Genomic DNA, 16,440 nt, shown 5'->3' with positions numbered 1-16,440 from the left:
GCCCCGGACCGGTCACGCGGTCGCACCCGCCGCACCTCGCGATTGGCTGGCGGGGCCCCGCCGCGCCCCCCGCGGGCAGCGCCCCCGGGGCTCAGTCCTCCAGCAGCCGCGCCAGGTCAGCGGCGAGGCGGCGCATTTCCGGTTCCGGGAGCAGGGGTCGGCGGATGGCGCGCAGCGCCTCGGCTTCGTCGAGTTCCTCGAAGGCGGCGGCTGTGGCCACGGGCAGGAATCCGGCCAGCTCGCACAGCGCCACGTTGAAGGCCGCGCCCTCCTCGGCCTCGAAGCGCGGCTTCCTGGCCCACAGCAGCAGCCGCAGCCCCGCGCCGGGCCCGGCCGAGCCCTCTGGCGGGGCGCCCCGCGTCACGAACACGTTGTAGGCCAGACCCAGGGCCAGCAGGCGGGCCGCCGCCCTGCACGCGTCCCGGGCGAGCGCCTCCAGGCCGGCGCCCGCCGTGTAGAAGAGCAGCGCTGGCGCCGGGGCCTCGAGCAGGAGGCTGAGCCCCCGCGTGGGGCAGAGCGGCTCGGCCGGCGCCGTCTCCACCAGCAGCGGGTGGGCCAGGTAGAAGCCGTGAAGGTGCAGGTGGTTGACGGAGGCGGAGGCCCCCAGGCTGTTGAAGCCCACGCGGAAGCCGGGCCGGGCGCTGAGCAGCACGGCCTCCAGCCCCACGCGCAGCAGCTCGGGGGTGAGGACTTGCGGCAGGCGCAGCGTCGGCTCCGGCAGCAGCAGCACGTGGCCGCGCTCCAGGGGGCTGACGTTGATCACCACCAGCACGTGGTCCGCAGCCGCGAGGTCGCTCTCGGCCGAGGGTCTCCGGTGCAGGCGCAGCAGCACCTCCCCGGGGCGGATCTGCGTGAAGTTGAATTGCTGGGAGTCGAAAGGCTGCGTCAGGCTGTGCACTGCCTGCGGCCGCCTGCGCTCCGTGCTGCGCTGCGCGTTGAGCTGGACCAGCAGGCGCATGGCGCCGGGCAGCACGCGGGTGGGCAGCTCCGCCAGGTGGTACCGGAACAGCCCCCGCGCCATGCGCTCCTGCCAGGCCCCCAGCAACACCCGGTCGAAGCGGGACAGCGCGGTGCCCGGCCAGGCGACGCCCTCCAGGATGAACTCATCTTCGTGGTACGCGAAGTCCTCGGGCTGAAGGGCGTCCTGCAGCTGCTCTTGGTGCTCGCCGGCCCCCGCTGCTATGCTCGGTGCCACCGGGAACCTGACGGAGGGGAACGCGAGCACGAGTTGGCCGACCCCGCCCCCAGCGCTGCCCCCCGTCCCCGACGTTCATCCCGTCGCCCGCCGCACCCGCTCTGCCCCGGCCCTCACGACCCGCCGATCTCCCACCCATCACACCACGCACCTGCGCTCCCAGCGGGTGCCGCGTGGGGCCGGGGGCGGTGCTACGTGCGGCGCGTACCCAGCCCGGGGCGGGACGTTGCTACGGGAGCGGCGGAGTGACGTGCGGGGCGGAAGCGGCGCCGGGCGCCATGGGGGGTTCCAGCAGCCTGCTGCCCCGGGAGGCGCTGGGGGAGTACCAGGTGGGGGGACGCCGTGCTGGGGGGATCGGGGGGGAAGGATCGCCGGGTGGGGGGGCCAAGGATGGGGAATTTGTGGTCCCGTGTCTGGGGGAGCTCCCGGCTTTGTGAGAACCGGGGAATGGGGGGGAGTCCGGGGCTGCGGCGGGGGCCGGGACGGAGCTTCTTCCTTCGGGGCTCCCCGCGCTGACCGCGCTCTCCCCGCAGGAGCTGACATTCCTGAACAAGCAGGAGATCCTGCTGTAAGTGCCGGGACGGGGGCTATGCGGGAGGGGGACTCGGTCCTGGGCATTCTCCCCGCGCTGCGGGCGCTGCTCACCCTGGGAACTGCTCCCCGTGGGGGGGGAGCGGGCAGCGCGGCGCTGGGCGGGCCGTTTTCGTGACCCCGGGGTGCGAAGTGCGCGGATGCGGCCTCGCCCGGCGGAGCGCGCGGTTCCGGGTCCGAGAGAGCGGCTCCGGCTGCGCAACGGACCGCTCCTGGACGGGGCGGGCAGCGGCTCCGGCCCTGCGCGGTGCCGCCTGGGGGCCGCGCTGCCCCCGCCCCGGGGCTGCCCCGCGTGCTCCCGCACAGAGCGGCCCTTGTTCTCGCCTTCTCGAGTGCCTACAAGAGGTTCAGTGAGCTGCTGCCAAAGGAGCAGAGGGAGAACGCCTGCTCTGTGCGCGTTCCCAAGAGCCAGATCCTGACGCTGCCGGAGCTGCGGGTACGGTACCTGGAGCGGGCCGGGTGGGCAGGCTCACCCCGAGCACTCGGTGCTGGGAGCGCGCCGTGCTCGTCGTGTGGCTCCGTGGATTGCGTCCTCGGCCCTGTGCAGAGCAGCCCCACGGCACCGCAGTGCGATGGCACGGCTGCGCCGGGTGGGACGGGCTGAGATCAGAGCGGAGCTCTGCTCCTCGTGGCTCAGTGCCAGCCCTGCCCTGAGCCTTCCCCGTCTTGGCAGGCAAACCCCTTCCAGCACCGGATCTGCCATGTGTTCTCCACCTCAGTGGATGGGGACGACAGCCTGTCCTTTGAAGACTTCCTCGACATGCTGAGCGCCTTCAGTGATGCTGCCACCTCAGATATCAAATCCAACTACGCCTTCCGCATCTTTGGTAACCCTGGGTGTGACGTAGTGTCCTGGGATCCCACCCACTGGCTGGGGACAGTTGACAAGGGCTGGCAGTGCCTTCAGTGTGCCCGTGGGGCAGCTTTGGGGACACCTTCTGTACTTGGAGCTGCTATGCCCATGAGTTGTCCCAGGCCCCTCTCAGCACGGGTGCTTTGTGACTTGAGTCACAGGGGCCCCACAGAAACATAACTTTCTTCTGCCCAAAGACTTTAACGATGATGGGGTCCTGGACAGAAAGGATTTGGAGGAGCTGGTGAACTGCCTGACAGGGCAAGGAGAGGAGGCACGGCTGAGTAGCGCTGAGATGGAGCAGCTCATCTGTAACGTAAGGACCTGAGCTGGGCAGGGAGCACTGCATGGTCCTGGCCCCAGGGAGCCCAGTGCTCACTGCCTCTCCTGCAGGTCCTGGAGGAGTCTGACATTGACAAGGATGGCACCATCAACCTCTCTGAGTTCCAGCATGTCATTTCCCGCTCCCCAGACTTTGTCAGGTACGTGGCTTCCAGCAGCACAAGGGGTCCCAGGAGTCAGCCCACCCTGCTGCTGTGCTGGCTTTGGGGCAGCACTTATCAGAGCAGCAAGGCAAGGCCACCCCTTAGAAGTTCCTTTAGGAACTTCCTCCTGCACTGCACTCATCTACGCCGGAGCACAGCACATCCACAGAGCTGGTTGCTCACAAACCACTTCTCATGCAGCAGGGAGGTGCTGAACGTGTCTTATCTCTTACAGCTCCTTCAAGATTGTCCTGTGAGGGCCCTGAGGATCTCCTGCAGATCTGCTTCTCCAGCTGCTGCAGCTCTTTGTTATCTCAGATGTTCCTTCTTCTGAGGAGACAGCTCAGCCCCTGCTCCTCCCCAGCCTGGCAGTGCTGCACCGTGCTGCAGGGCAGGACTCTGCTCCTCCCGTGCCTGGTGGGCTTGGTTACAGGTGTTCCAGACGGCCCTGTGAGGATCCACCACAGGCAGCAGCTTGGCTGTCCCAGCAGCACATTTTTACCCCACACAAGCACAGCTCTGTGGTGGATCGGGGCAGGCACAGTGCATGAGCACAGCCCCTCTCACCACCCACAGTACCATATGTGCCTTCTGCTGCTCTTCCATGGGGCCCTTCTGCACCCTGGGGAGCAGTCTCTCCAAGCAATAACCCAACTGCCCTTTGGATGTGCCATCCCGGCACTGCTGTCCCTTTGCTGCCCTGGAGCACGGGGGCTGCGCTCCTTGCTTCAGCACCAATACACTCAGGGTCTGTTCTCATTTTCCAGTTCTTTCCTCTCTGCCTTAGGCTCATGCTCAGCCAGTGCTCTGCCTGGTGCAGGCAGGGCCTGGCCCCTTCCTTTGTACGCTGGAGAGGACAAATAAAGGGCTCTGGTTTCACCCCCAACCTGGTCCTGCTGCCAGTGGCCTTTGTCTCGCGTCAGGGGAGGGAGGAGCGGGGTGTGAGTGCTGCAGGACCACTGCCAAGATGGTGCTGGGGACGTGGCCCCCTGCCAGCCCCAAGCAGCTCCTGGGAACAGTGGTCCCAGTTCAGCAGGGGGCAGGTCTGCTGGGGAACAAGCTCGGTGCAGGATCCCTCCCTCCTTGGGAGAACCAGAGGCCGTTCCCAGAGCGCTTAGCAGGCGCTGCACAAAGAGCTCTGCTCTCTAGCAGGAGGCACAAAGGGAAATCCAGGGCAAGCAAGCAGTACCTTTGCTGTGGGCCGCGCAAGGGCCCTTTGTGTCTGTTCATCCAGCGGGTTTGGTGCTGGCTGGCTGCCATCTGGGAACAGCTCTGTTCAGGGAGCCCGCAGCATTCCCTAGCAGCACCATGCTGAGACGGCTGCACTGCCTGGCGCTGCTGGATCCCCAGTGCTGCTGGATCCCCAGTCCCAGCTTGCTGCCGTTTCTCACATCCTGGCTGCTTGCTCCCAGCGGTGCGGGCCCTTCCAGCTCGCTGCCCCACAGCGATGATGCTATCTGCCTGCCACAGCCCGCGGGCCGTGTCTGCTGGCACGGCACCAGCCGACGCCTCCGGTGGCTTTTTTGATGTCCCAGAACAGGCTGGGCAGGAAGTGGGGACCGCTGTCCTGGCGGGAGTGAGCCAATGCGGGTCCCAGGGAAGCCTGCCCCAGCATGCTGGCCTGGTGCGGAGCTCACTGCTTCCCAGGCACGAGGCAGATAAGAAGCGCCGTGCCATGCTCTAGAGCTGCTTCCCCACACCATGCAAGAGGGGCCTCAAAACAGCAAAGCACTGCTGAGTCCTGCAGCACCCTACAGCGGGGTCACGGGGATCCCGTTCTGGAGCTGCGTGCTGGCACAGCCTCACACATCAGCCCCACGCACCATCACGCCTGCCCCGCACACGCCATGCACGCCTGGCCCACAGGAGCCAATGGAGTGGGCCCAGCTCGGGGAAGGGGCCCCAGTTCCACACCTGTGGCCACAGCAGCACACACACGTGTACAAAGGAAACACCTGGACTTTAGATAAAAACCACAGACGTTTCTGCACACGCACATCGGGGACATGAGATACGCAGCACGGTGCTCCGTCCCGGCACAGGGTGAGCACCGCTGTCTGCTCCCTCCCCAGGACACAATTCACATTTTCAACGTATTAAAAACGAACCAAGCACAGACACACACCACATCCACGTGGCCACCACGCACCAGCACCACCCGGCCGCACAAGCGGCTCCGGGCCCCCAGCAGGATGTCACAGTGAGTCGGGGCACGAGGGGGCTGCGGCCGCCCCCAGCCCTCTGCATAGACGGGGCTGTGCCTGCGCGGGGATGGGGGAAGTCCAACCGTCCCTGCAAGGCGGGCGGTACCCTCTGCCGGCCCCATCCCGAGGCGGTGCCCAAGACCCCCCCCCCCCCCCCCACCAGGGCGGGCGGCGCGGCGGGGCCGGGCTCCAGGCATGCACACACAGACGAACACCGATCCCAGCCGGCGAGGCTCAGCAGAGCAGAGGTGGTGCGCGAAGGCTGTCCGTCCCCTCACACCACCGAGTCCTGGATCTCGGAGCCCAGGCGCACGCGGGGTCTTTGGCAGGCGGGGGACACCTCCACAAAGCTGTCCCGCACGTGGAGGGGCCGCTTCTCCGACTCGGAAAAGGCACGCGTAGTGCCCGGCGGCTCGTGCACGGGGGTGCTGACGATGTAGTTGTCCTGCAGCGCCTGGTAGCCCTTGTGCTCGGGCGCCGCGCTGGGCAGGCTGCTGCCGTTTAGGGGCAGGCTCTCCACCGGCTTACGGGGCGTCTTCTGGTGCCGGCTGGCGTCCCCGGGCTCCACCAGCGCCTTCACGCCGTCGCAGTGACGGTGCAGGAGGAAGAGGATCAGCACGAGCACGGCGGCGGCGAACAGCCCGCACATCACCAGGAACTCGGTCCAGTAGGTCTTGCCGTCCAGCCGCGCCGCGATGCTGCCCACGGCCGAAGTGCTCCGCGAGGTGCTGACGGCCTCCGGCGCGGTGAAGCCCCTCCTGCCGGGCTCCTGCACAGCCACGCAGTAGCTGGCCATCAGCTTGCGGAAGCCCTCCTCCAGCGACCAGCACTCGTATGTGCCCGCACGCTCCGGGCTGCCCACCAGGATGAGGGCCCCCTCGGGCAGCACCAGGTAGGAGGCGTTGACGGGGGTCCCGTTGTGCAGCCAGCGCCGCGACGCCAGGTTGGAGAGCAGCCGGCACGGCAGCGGCTGCACCGCATTGGGCGGCAGCTGGATCCGCTGGCACGGGGTGCCCGAGGCTGCGGGAGAGAAGCGGGGATGTCAGCGAGGCTGTGGGACCCGGCGCTGCGGGCGCCAGAGGGGACAAGCAGGATCGCACCTGGAGGCAGGAGGACGCGGGGCCGGGGCTGGGACGCGTTGGTTGGTTGGCAGAGCCGCTCCGTCTCGGCACCTTCGATGTCCTGCGCCCACAGCCTGAGGCAGAGAGGGGGGTCAGGGGTCTGGGGGCTGCAGGGGGAGTGCAGCTCTGAGGAAGACGGAGCACTGGTGGGTGCAGCACTTACTGGGGATGTGCCGGGGGGTGCGGGGTAGTGCTGCGGCAGGCGCCGTGGCTCCAGGCACAGAAGGGGTCCCGCGCCAGCACACACTCACCGCAGCTGCGGTACAGGCTGCAGTTGGAGAAGGGCACCTGAGCCACCGCCGTGTAGGAGGCTGCATAGACCAGGCCCTGCGGGGAGGAGGCACAGCAGTGTCAGTCACACCGCCCCAGCGCCTGCGGTGGGAACGGACCCCACGTGCCTGAATCCTCGTGGGCTCCCCTGCCCTGGGCTTGGAGTTGTGATTTCCAGCACGGTGCAGGTCCGGCAAGGATGGGAAGACAACCCTCAACCCACCGGTAGGTTCACATCCCACACCGCCCCCCCCCGCCCCAGCCCCCCTGTGCTCGGCTCCTGCCTGTTCATGGTCCAGCAGCAACTGCAGGATGGGCTGGCCAGTGGGGAAGAGGCGGATCTCCTCGATGATGTGCACCCGGTGGTTCACACGCACCGCCTTGTGCAAGCGGCCATCGTCTGCAAACACAGCGACTGTGCTGAGCAGGGCTGGGGGCACACAGCACCCATCCCCCCATGCCGCCCGGCCCCTGGGCTGCACCCACCCGTGCCCAGGAAGAGGACATCGTAGGTGCCGCGCAGCCCCTGCACGCGGTGCACCCCGATCTGCTGGTAGCGCAGGCGGCTCTGCAGCAGCAGCGGTTGGCTGCGCACCGGGCTGTCCATCAAGAAGTGATCTTTGACAAAGTTCAGCACGCGGTCCGGCATCTGCAGGGACGAGTTGATCTTCAGGTGCCGCGTGTGGCTGGTGATGCACTGTGGAGAGAGCGGGGGTTGGCCGGGGCTGTGGGTAGCTGTGCTCCCAGGAGCCGGGCAGGATGAGGCCGCCCCGTCCCGCTCCCACACGAGCACCCCGAGGTGCGCACCGTGCCTGGCCGTGGTTCTGGTACCGGGCTGGTGTCGGTGTACCACTGCTGAGTCTCACGGTTCACCTCCTTGTAGAGCCCACCAAAGGCCTTCTGCACGCTGTGCATGGGGAAGGCGCACACCGCCGAGCTGCCCAGGCCGCCCTTGTTCCTGGCAGGGAGCAGCACACGGCAGGGTCAAGCACTGCGGCTTCGGGAACCCGAGTGTGGCCAAGACCCCCCGCACTGCCCCAGGCGGCACTGCCGGTCCTGCCCTGCGCTCACCACTGCGATGTGAAGACCCCGTAGAAGAGCGTCTCCCTCCAGCGCTGCTCCCCGGGCGTGAGCACAAAGACGTCCTGCAGCACGTTGAAGGGGAAGCCGTCCTCGGGGTGCGAGCAGAGCAGCTGCGCCTTCAGAAACGTCGTCCACCGCCGCTGCAGGACCCGCTCCCCACCCTGGTCCCCCTGTATGGGCACTGGGGGTCAGGGCACGGGCAACGGTAGTGCAGCCGCCTCAAGGAGGGAGCCCCCGAGATGCCCCCCGTGTCGGTAACAGTGGAGGGCTCTGCAACTCATGCTGCTGCACCAGGATCACACACAGAGCAGCTCAGTTTTGGGGCGGCGCAGGCAAAGCGGCATTCCCAGCAGAAGGGAAATGCGGTGCAGGAGGAGGATAGGTCTGTGTGCCCTCCAGCAAGGGGGAGTTGGTGAGGAATGGCACTGCAGAGCTGGAAGTGCCCTAGAGGGGTCTCCTGCAAGTTCCTTCCCAGAGTGTCTGGGAACCAGCAGACAGAGATACACACACAGGGCAGTCCCATGTCCTCCCCACACTCTAGGGGTGCGTTCCACCCCCCCCGTCCCCACTGCCTTGCACCCACCTTGCACACACGTGCGATGCGCGACACAATGGTGTTCTCAAAGTAGTCAAACTCCTTGCCGGTCTCGCTGAAGAAAAAGTAGACCTTGTCATCATCGCCGTCAGGGTTGCCGGCGGGCAGGCTCTCCTGCAGGAAGGCTGAGCCCACGAACACCGGGTCTGGGAGAACAGCACACTCAGCATCACTCACCTCCATCCCAGTGCCTCCCGCAGCCCACCGCCCCGGCTCTTACCCTGCAGCCAGCTGAGGGAGTTCTCTGTCTTCAGGGAAATGCGGCTCTCCTGGCTGCGGTAGATGGTGGGCTCGTTGCCCTGGAAGTTGCTGACGGTCCCAGCGTAGAGCTCCCCATCTGCCAGAGGGATGCTGTGCTGGGACCCGGCCCAGCCCCGCAGCCCCACTCCCCATGGGGGCTGCCTGTGGGATCACAGCCCCGCTCTGTTCTAGTGGAGCTGCAGGTGCGTGCCTTACCGACCATGACGGCGGTGGAGCGGTACTCGGGGTCGAAGGGGCAACGTCCCTTCCCGTCCTCCAGCAGCACCCTTCCCAACCCGTCCCGCTCCAGGGTGAAGTGCTGCATGTTCTGTGAGGGAACGGGGCTGTGAGCCGGGGGCAGGCCACAGTGCCCCCCACTCCCACTCCGGGGACCCCATCTTCTCCCCAGCTCACAATGTAGGCGCAGGTGGGGCTGAAGGCACAGGTCCCACACGTGTACAGGTGGGTGCTGTTCAGCTGCAGCAGCATCTTGATGTAGTTGTGACAGTCCCTCTGCAGGGGAGAGAGACACGGCTCAGCCACCCTGCACACGGGCACCGGCACCGCCCGGCCCAGGCGGCACATCCCAGGCACCAGGGCTCACCTGGGGGTCCTTGCCCTTGAACACGCACTGCCTCTTCTTCTCCTCATCCGCACCCCAAGGCAGCTGCAGAGAGGGGACGGTCACTGAGAGCCCAACGACCAACTGCCCCCCAGCACCCCTCTACGGTCCCAATATCAGCGGCTCCGCTTGACCCCACTCCGGACAGATCCCAGCACTGGGTCTGAGCACCCGATGCCGGCGCAGACGGTGCAGCTCCCTCTGCATTGCCCTGACCGGCTGCCGAATGCACCAGGACCCCACTCCAGAGCTGGGCTCAGTGTCCCCAGCCCTCTCCATGGACTCGTGGTGTTGGCAGCATGCACATGGGCTCACCCTGCGGGCCAGCGTGCTGTGCTGGAAGTGGCTGGTGTTGACAGCAAAGAGCACCTCACGTGCACCCAGGTACAGCGTGCCGCCATCCGGGCTCAGCAGCAGCGCCGTGTAGTTGGAGACGCCGGGCACCTCGAAGCGCTGCACCACACGCTCAGCCGAGTCTGCAGGGGGACAGCGAGGGATCAGCACCACACAGCACCTGGGGCCATGAGCAGCAGGTTGGCGCTGCACCGTCTGGGAAACACAGAAGGAAGCAGAAGATGCTGCAGAAGGACCCGATCTCCCAGCCTTGGCTGCCAGTGTGGGCCGGGCTGCCGCACCTCGGAGCCGCCACAAACCACGCATGGCCATAATAACACCCGAGGGCAGAGTCTGAACTGCCACGGCATCCTGGCCCTGGGGACGGCCCGGGGCTCACAGCCCCACTGCCCAGCCCTGGGGTCCCTTCCCACAGAGCGGGGGGCAGAGCTCCCTGGCCGTGCCCCAGCAGCTCCCCACACCAGGCTGGTGCAGTGGCTGCCAGCCAGGGCAGGCAGAGCCTGTCCCGTGTGGGTGGCCCAGTCCGGAAGCCCTTCCTCTCAGCCAGCAGCCCTCTGAATCAGAGCACCCAGCTGTGTCAGCGGGACACGTCGGGCTTACTCACGCTGCCAACTCCCTCACCCCTGACCCACAGCTCACTGGGAAGCCCCGACCTGCCCGAAGCCCTGCCCGGTGTCAGCTGCCATGAGCTGTGCCCCGTGCCAGCAGTACTGCTGGGCCAGGACCCTGCTCCTCTCTGCTTCCTGCTGTCACTGCGAGGAGTGCAGTGGTGATGCTGTCACGGCCCCACAGGGACACAGCACTCCCAATCCAGCCCCCCACTGGCACCAGCCCTGCCGTGCCTGCAAGCTCTCTGGGCTCCCCAGAAGGCATGGCTGTGTGGCACAGCCTTTCCCCAGCCCTGGCAGTCTGGGCACAATCCAGGGCGCTTGGCTCAGTGCCTGTCCTAAGCCATCGCCTACCTTGCAGCAGTAGAGAGGAACAGGGATGCACTTGGGGGGCTGCATCCCCCCGAGGGGTCCCATGCCCAGGCACAGGGTGATGCCACTCAGAGTGGACACAGCGCAAAAGGACAGCGGGGCCCCTGCACCCCACAGAGCTCACCCAGCCCAGGAGCTCAGAAGCCTGTGCTGGCTGCCAAGGGGACCTGTTAGGACAAGACCTGCTTCTTCCAGACAAACCTGCTGGAGGCACATCCCGCCACTCAAGGGGAGCAGCTCGCCTGCTCCTCCCCCTGCCAACCAAGCGCCCCACACAGGAGCCACAGCTGGGTGCACACCGGCCAGCCTGCACCCCCCACCCGCTCCTTTGGTGAGGATGCATCCAGGTCAGGACACCGAGGTTCTCTCTGTAGCTTTGAGCCCAGGCTGCAGCGCCTGCTCGAGCACCAGCTGCAGGAGGCAGAGCTGGGCCAGAACTGGTTTGTGCAGGCACAGTGTGGCACAGCACGGGGCTGAGCTGGGCTGTCCCGCTGCCTCCCATGGCTCCCATCCATCCCACCCCACTGAGCAGATCTCACATCTGCTGGTGCCACCGAGGCTGTGGCTGGCGGTCCCAGGAGCATGTGGCAAGGCCACGGCCACGTCAAAGAACCGCAGCACACGGAGCCAGGGAGTGTTCCTGTGCCAGAACCATCCTGACCCAAAGCCACCGCACCCTCTCGGCCGTCCCCAGCCAGGAGGCAGCACAGGACAGACACTGCTCGCAGCAGCAGCTGGATTTGGCCACCTCCTGGGAGCAAAGTGATCCTCACCACTTGTGGGCCGCCCACACCACAGCTGCAGTGCCAGGCAGGGCAGCCGCCCCCAGCAGCGTCCCGATGCTGACCCCCGATGTCACTGCAGGCACACGGCCACAGGCAGCAGCCAGGAACGGAACGGCCCTGCAGGGTGAGGGGGCTCTGCCTGCCAGGACCCCGCTTATCCTGGGCTGTCCATCTCCGGTAGCAGCACGGAGCAGGATCGGCAGGACCCGGAGCCCCCACGGCCGGCTGTAGCAGGAGTCCGTGCAGAGCGCCGGCACGTGTGGTCGTGGGGGTTCACACAGGCAACAACCCCGGCTGCTGCAGTGCAACCGGAGCACGCGGACAGTCCCCCGCGGCCGGCTTGCCCTCTCCCACGCCCTCACAGCCCCGCACACGGGGACACAAACATCCGCCCCGGCCGCTGCTCCCCGCTACCGGCACCCACGGAGCAGCGAGCCCCAGCTTGCCGGGCCGGCTGGGAGTGTCGTGCAGGCTCAGAGCCCCGCGGGCTGTCACAAGGCGTTTCCGCGCCGGAGCGGTGGGGCCAGCTCCGTCCCACGGTCGAGGGAGGCCAACCCGCACCCCGTACCCTGCACCCCGTTCCAGCGGGCGAGGGCAGCCCGCACCCCCGGGCCGGCGGTACCGCGAGACGCGCGGGGCAGCGCCCGCCGTCGGGGCTCCCCCCCCCCCCGAGGGGACCATCGAGCGCGGGGGGTCGGGCGGCCCCAAGCCCACCCCTCCTCATGGCGGACACTCACCATAGGGCAGACTGACCCGCGGCACGGGTTCCTGCGCCGCCGAGAGCAGCAGCGCCGCCAGCACCGAGTGCGCCAGGACGGGCAGCGCCGGCCGCGGCACCATGGCGAGCCGAGCCGGGCCGGGCCGGGCCTCCGCCGCGTCCCGCGAAGCCGCCCCGGGCACTGCAGACCTGCGGGGAGAGAAGGGGCTCAGCGGCGCGATCGGCGCGCTCGGCACGGCGCGGCTCCGCCCCCGGCTCGGCACCGCCCCGCCCCGACCCGCGGGGCTCCCGGCCCGCCACGCGCGGCCACCGGCACGGGGCGACGAGCGAACGAGCCCGGTTGCCTTCCGCCGAGCCCGCCGTCCCACCCCGGAGGGACCCGAACCGGGGAGAGGGAGCAGGCAGAGCCCCGCCCGCGGCACCCGGTGCCGTGAGCTTCCGCAGGCGGGCCCCGCTCCCACCGAGCAGCCGGCCGCAGCCGGGAGGGCACGGCTGCCCCGCGCACCGGCAGCCCCCACGCCGAGGCCGCCCCCGCAGGGCTCTTCCAGCAGCAGCGCGTCCCGGGGCCGCTGGCAGAGCGGGGCCGTGCGGGGAAGCGCCGCTGCTCCCGGAGCCCCTCGGTGCATTTGCGCCGTCTGCGCCGCCCCGCGAGTTGCGGCCGGGGGGCTCCGCTCGGCCCGGCGCTCGCTGCCGCGCCCGGGGAACGACGGCATCCATGGAGCGGCCGTGCCGGCCCGTCCCACGGTTAAAGCTCGCGAGCAGCGGAGTCCGCCGCGGCAGCAGCCCGCAGCGCGGGGCACCGTTCCGCCTCCCCACCGGTCCGTCCCCGGGGGGACTGGCACGGCCCCGGCTGGGTGCGTGCGGGGTACCGTCGAGCCGTACCGCAGAGTCGCTTCCAGCCCTGAGCCGTGCGGGCCTATGCCGGAATGGGGGGCTCTTGCCGAAGCGCACGCAGACCCCCGGAGAACCGCCGCGCTCGTCCAGCGGTTGCCATGGCAATCGGTTATTAATGACAGCTGCTTGTTTTGCCATGGCAACGAGGGGAAAGGGGAAAGGGTCTCCTCGGCAGTTCTCCTGGGGCCGGGCTCGCCGCCCCCTCCCGTGCTCAGGGTTCATCTCCCCGCTGCTCGCTCGGCCGTCCCGGCCCCGCACCCCTGGGCCACCGCCACCCCCAGCGGGATCGTGGGCGAGCCCTCCCCGGACCGTGTCCCGCGCCGTCCCTGCTCCCCGCTCACCCGCACCGCCCGCTGTGCGGCCGTACCTGGCCCCCAGGGCCGGGCAGCGTCACTCCGCCTCGCTCCGCGTCCCGGCTCTCCTCCCGCTCCCGCCGCTTCGCCGTCCCTTCCTGGGCCCGGCCGGCTCCACCCCGCCGCCTTATCAGCACCCTTTGCCCGGGAAGTGCCACCGACGGGACGCGTTCTGCGTCACGGAGCGGGGCAGCGTCACGCCGCGTGGGGTACGAGCACTGCCGCTGCCCCCGCAGCGCCGTCCCCCGGCACCGTGGGGGTCCCCGCGGGGCTCCGCGGACCCGGACATCGCCCACGCGCGGCCGCCGCAGCGCGGTGCCCGGAGCCTCGGGACGACGGCCCGCAACAGTGCGAGTCCTGCGGGAAGGGTGGGCTGGGGGACCAAGGGGCAGGGAGCCCCGGGAGGACAGCGAGCGGAGCAGGAGCGAGCCCGGAGCCTGCGCCTTTAAGCGCTGCTGGAACGGCCCCGCGGCCCGCTGCTGGCAGCCCGGCCTGTTTACGCCGAGCTCCCATTTATCTCCTCCGCCTGCCCACGCAGCGTGCCAGCACGGGGGGCACCCGCGGCTCCGCGCCCCCCGCTCGGGCGTGTGCGTGGCTGCCTGGCTGCCTGCCCTGCCCGCACACGGGCGTGTCAGCCCAGCACCGGCTGCAGCGGTGGAGACGGGGGAACAGCTCGGGGTGCGGGGCTGGGCAGAGTCAAACCCGCGGCCCGGGGTCAGCTGCGGGGGGGGGATTCGGTTTTCGCACCGAGTTCCCACGCTGAAGCCCTCCGCTCCCTCGGAAGCCAACGCGAGGCCGCGCCGCGCTGCCGTTCCCTGCGCGCTCCGGCCCTGCTCGGCGGCCGGCCTGCTGCGGGCACGGTGCGGCGCATCGCCGGCTCGGATGCAGCCCACGTGCGGCCCTTCGTCCCGCCCCGCGTCACCGGGGATGTCGCGCGCGCCCCCGGCTCGGCTCCCCCTGGAGCTGCCAGACAGCCTGGAGCCGCCCCGCGGGATCCCGCGCCGCCCCCTCGGCTGTGCGTGCGGAGCGGGAGCGCGCATCACGCACACCTGCAGCCGTGCCGAGCGCTGCTGATGCGCGCACAGATCCTCCCGGCTCAGCTGCTCTGCTGGCGGCCCCAAGCGTGCATTCCATGAAACGGGGCTTCTTCGGGCCCGCAGCCGCGGCCACGCGGAATGGATTGGCGGCAGCACGCCGGCCCTCTCTGCTCCTCTGCGCCCGGCTGGCAGCAGGGAGAGGCCCCGCTTGGAACCAACGCCCACCCCGCAGCGCGTGAAGCCCGGGAACCGGAGCACCGCACGCCCCTCAGGGGGCGGGGATGGGGCGGCTCCGAGCCGCATGCAGGGTGCAGGAAGGAGGGGATCCTGGTGCAGGGACGCGTGACCCCTTCCTAGCCACCCTCGGCCCTGCAGAGCCCAAACCAGCACTGCTCTCCTCGGCCCTGCTCCCCACAGACACAGCAGCGCCTTTCATTGGAGTGCTGCCTGCAGAAAGAGGGGCTCCTGGAATCTAAGAGCAGCCACGGCGCTGCGGGAGCAGACGATGGAGGCTGACACTGAGACCCCACAACCTGCGTGGCCCCAACTGTCTCCCACCACTTTGAAGCCCCGTGGCAGCTGTGGCACTGAACACCATCAGTGCGGGGTCTGCACACGCAGAGCACACATTGTGTACACAGCATGCAGACGTCCTGCTCTGCACACATTCACACAGGTGGGACACGCAAAGCACACGTACGTCCCACGTGTGACAGAGCACACGGCTCCTCACAGCCGACCCAGACGTGGCCATAACGCTGTGTTGCACTTCCTGGGGCAGGCGGTGTGCAGAACACACCCCCACACGCATGTAAACACACGCACGGCGCTTACGGGAGGCACACGCCCCACACTGCAAACACCTGGGAACGCCCCAGTGAGTGCAGCCCCACGCTGCTGCGGGCAGCAGTCCCACACGCGGCCTGAGAGCCCCCGCCCCAGGCACTGTGTGCACACGCACACCCTGCACGCATTGCACACGCCCTTGCACACGCGCAGGCCCTCTGCCACCCCCACGGCTCTTGCAAGCTCCGTGCAGCCGCTGCCGCTGTGCACACGCATCCGTGGGGATCCCCATCCGAGCGCACCCCCCTTACACGCCTCCTGTGCACGAACACACACGCGCCCCCCCCAGCCCGCACACAGGCGCTGCACGGTAGCAGATGAGCGCCCGCCCAGCAGCGTGCACACACACACACACGCACACGCACACGCACACACGCATACACGCAACCCCCGCACACCTCCCTTGCACACACACACACACACACGCACCCCGCCCGCCGCTTACCGGCTCGGGGCGCGGATCCCGCCTGCAGCGCGGGGCGGCTCCGGGGCTCCCCGCCCGCGGGGGGCGCGGAGCGGTGCGGGGCGGTGCGGGGCGGCTCCGTCTGCTCCGCCCGCCGCCTGCAACAAAGGGCCGCCCCGCCCGGCCCCTCCCCGCGGCTCAACACCGCCGGCAGCGCCGCCGCCGTCCGCCCGGCCCGGGTACGGGGAGAGGAGGCGGACCTGGGGGGTGTGAGGGAGAGGGGGGGTCCCGGTGCGGCGGTGCCGTCTGCCCCGGACGGTGCTGCTCTCTCTCTCACGCGCAGCGCTGCGTGAGAGCCGGGGGGAACGGGGAGCGGTTCTGTGGGTGCTTCCAGGGAGGGGCTGCTCTCGGGCACCCCAGAGGCAGAGGTGTTGGCGATGTACGACGGGGACGTGCGTGTGGCTGCGGGCATTGCCGTGAGGTCCTGGTGCTGCCGCGTGGCTCCGGGCCTTTGGGGCAGCGTGTGGCTGCTGGTGTCTGCCCAGAGCCACGCACGGCCTGAGGCTGCTCGCCGAGCGCTGTCGGTGAGCAGAGCTGCTGGAGTCTCCCTGAGCTTTAGTGGGTGCTTGGGGTGGCCCAGAACGGGAGTCCTGGGTGCTGAGCCCCTACAGCCCCTGAGCAGAGCTGCAGCAACAGCACAGCCCTGATGGAGCCAAGCACCACATGCCGCCCGCCAGCCTCAGTCCCTCAGTCCCACACCTCCGGTGGGCTCCTCATCCTTGCCGTTCCACTTGCATTTTCAGCTGTGCCT

General features: G+C 68.8%; 3 protein-coding genes across 7 annotated transcripts; 1 reads left to right on the top strand and 2 right to left on the bottom strand.

Annotated features, from left to right (window-relative positions):
• Positions 1-91: 91 nt before the first annotated feature.
• On the bottom strand, positions 92-1,270 carry GDPGP1 (GDP-D-glucose phosphorylase 1; the record flags this gene model as incomplete). The annotated part of the gene is made up of 1 exon (XM_010717702.3): positions 92-1,270. A coding segment is annotated over one exon (1,179 nt), but the record flags the coding sequence as incomplete, so codon positions are not given.
• A 115-nt stretch (positions 1,271-1,385) lies between these two features.
• Positions 1,386-4,010, top strand: CIB1 (calcium and integrin binding 1). 2 transcript variants are annotated; one of them, XM_085234497.1, is made up of 7 exons: positions 1,386-1,524; positions 1,729-1,763; positions 2,120-2,222; positions 2,460-2,613; positions 2,837-2,955; positions 3,033-3,121; positions 3,701-4,010. In XM_085234497.1, exons 1-7 carry the CDS (start codon positions 1,474-1,476, stop codon positions 3,771-3,773), a joined length of 624 nt encoding a protein of 207 aa, XP_085090623.1. In that variant the 5' UTR covers positions 1,386-1,473; the 3' UTR covers positions 3,774-4,010. The 2 variants fall into 2 exon arrangements, with proteins under 2 accessions (XP_085090623.1, XP_085090622.1); XM_085234496.1 differs by lacking the exon at positions 3,701-4,010 and adding an exon at positions 3,360-3,676 and having other exon boundaries at positions 1,391-1,524.
• Positions 4,011-5,065: 1,055 nt separating this feature from the next.
• On the bottom strand, positions 5,066-15,804 carry SEMA4B (semaphorin 4B). Of its 4 annotated transcripts, none has more exons than XM_085234457.1 (15): positions 15,672-15,804; positions 12,116-12,285; positions 9,575-9,735; positions 9,242-9,304; positions 9,052-9,150; positions 8,854-8,965; positions 8,618-8,734; positions 8,386-8,543; positions 7,791-7,972; positions 7,527-7,677; positions 7,206-7,416; positions 7,004-7,119; positions 6,613-6,776; positions 6,429-6,523; positions 5,066-6,348 (listed from the first exon to the last, which is right to left on the bottom strand). In XM_085234457.1, the coding sequence occupies exons 2-15, from the start codon at positions 12,216-12,218 to the stop codon at positions 5,603-5,605; spliced, it is 2,478 nt and encodes an 825-aa protein (XP_085090583.1). In that variant the 5' UTR covers positions 12,219-12,285; positions 15,672-15,804; the 3' UTR covers positions 5,066-5,602. The 4 variants fall into 4 exon arrangements, with proteins under 4 accessions (XP_085090583.1, XP_085090585.1, XP_085090584.1 ...); XM_085234459.1 differs by lacking the exon at positions 15,672-15,804 and adding an exon at positions 14,393-14,529; XM_085234458.1 differs by lacking the exon at positions 15,672-15,804 and adding an exon at positions 13,358-13,492.
• Between the last annotated feature and the right edge of the window lie 636 nt (positions 15,805-16,440).

Source organism: Meleagris gallopavo, chromosome 12 (assembly GCF_905368555.1).
Source record: "Meleagris gallopavo chromosome 12, MGAL_WU_HG_1.1, whole genome shotgun sequence".
In the NCBI taxonomy this organism is placed as follows: domain Eukaryota; kingdom Metazoa; phylum Chordata; class Aves; order Galliformes; family Phasianidae; genus Meleagris; species Meleagris gallopavo.
Note: the sequence above shows the minus strand (reverse complement) of the source record. Positions and strands in the feature narration are given on the sequence as shown.

Coding starts and splice junctions, on each gene's coding strand:
- CIB1 (XM_085234497.1), top strand. CDS start 1,474: ATGGGGGGTTCCAGCAGCCTGCTGCCCCGGGAGGCGCTGGGGGAGTAC. Junction 1,764..2,119: donor AACAAGCAGGAGATCCTGCT/GTAAGTGCCGGG, acceptor CGCCTTCTCGAG/TGCCTACAAGAGGTTCAGTG. Junction 2,223..2,459: donor TGACGCTGCCGGAGCTGCGG/GTACGGTACCTG, acceptor CCGTCTTGGCAG/GCAAACCCCTTCCAGCACCG.
- SEMA4B (XM_085234457.1), bottom strand. CDS start 12,218: ATGGTGCCGCGGCCGGCGCTGCCCGTCCTGGCGCACTCGGTGCTGGCG. Junction 9,736..12,115: donor GCGGGTCAGTCTGCCCTATG/GTGAGTGTCCGC, acceptor GTCCCCCTGCAG/ACTCGGCTGAGCGTGTGGTG. Junction 6,777..7,003: donor TGCTGCTGGACCATGAACAG/GCAGGAGCCGAG, acceptor TCCTCCCCGCAG/GGCCTGGTCTATGCAGCCTC.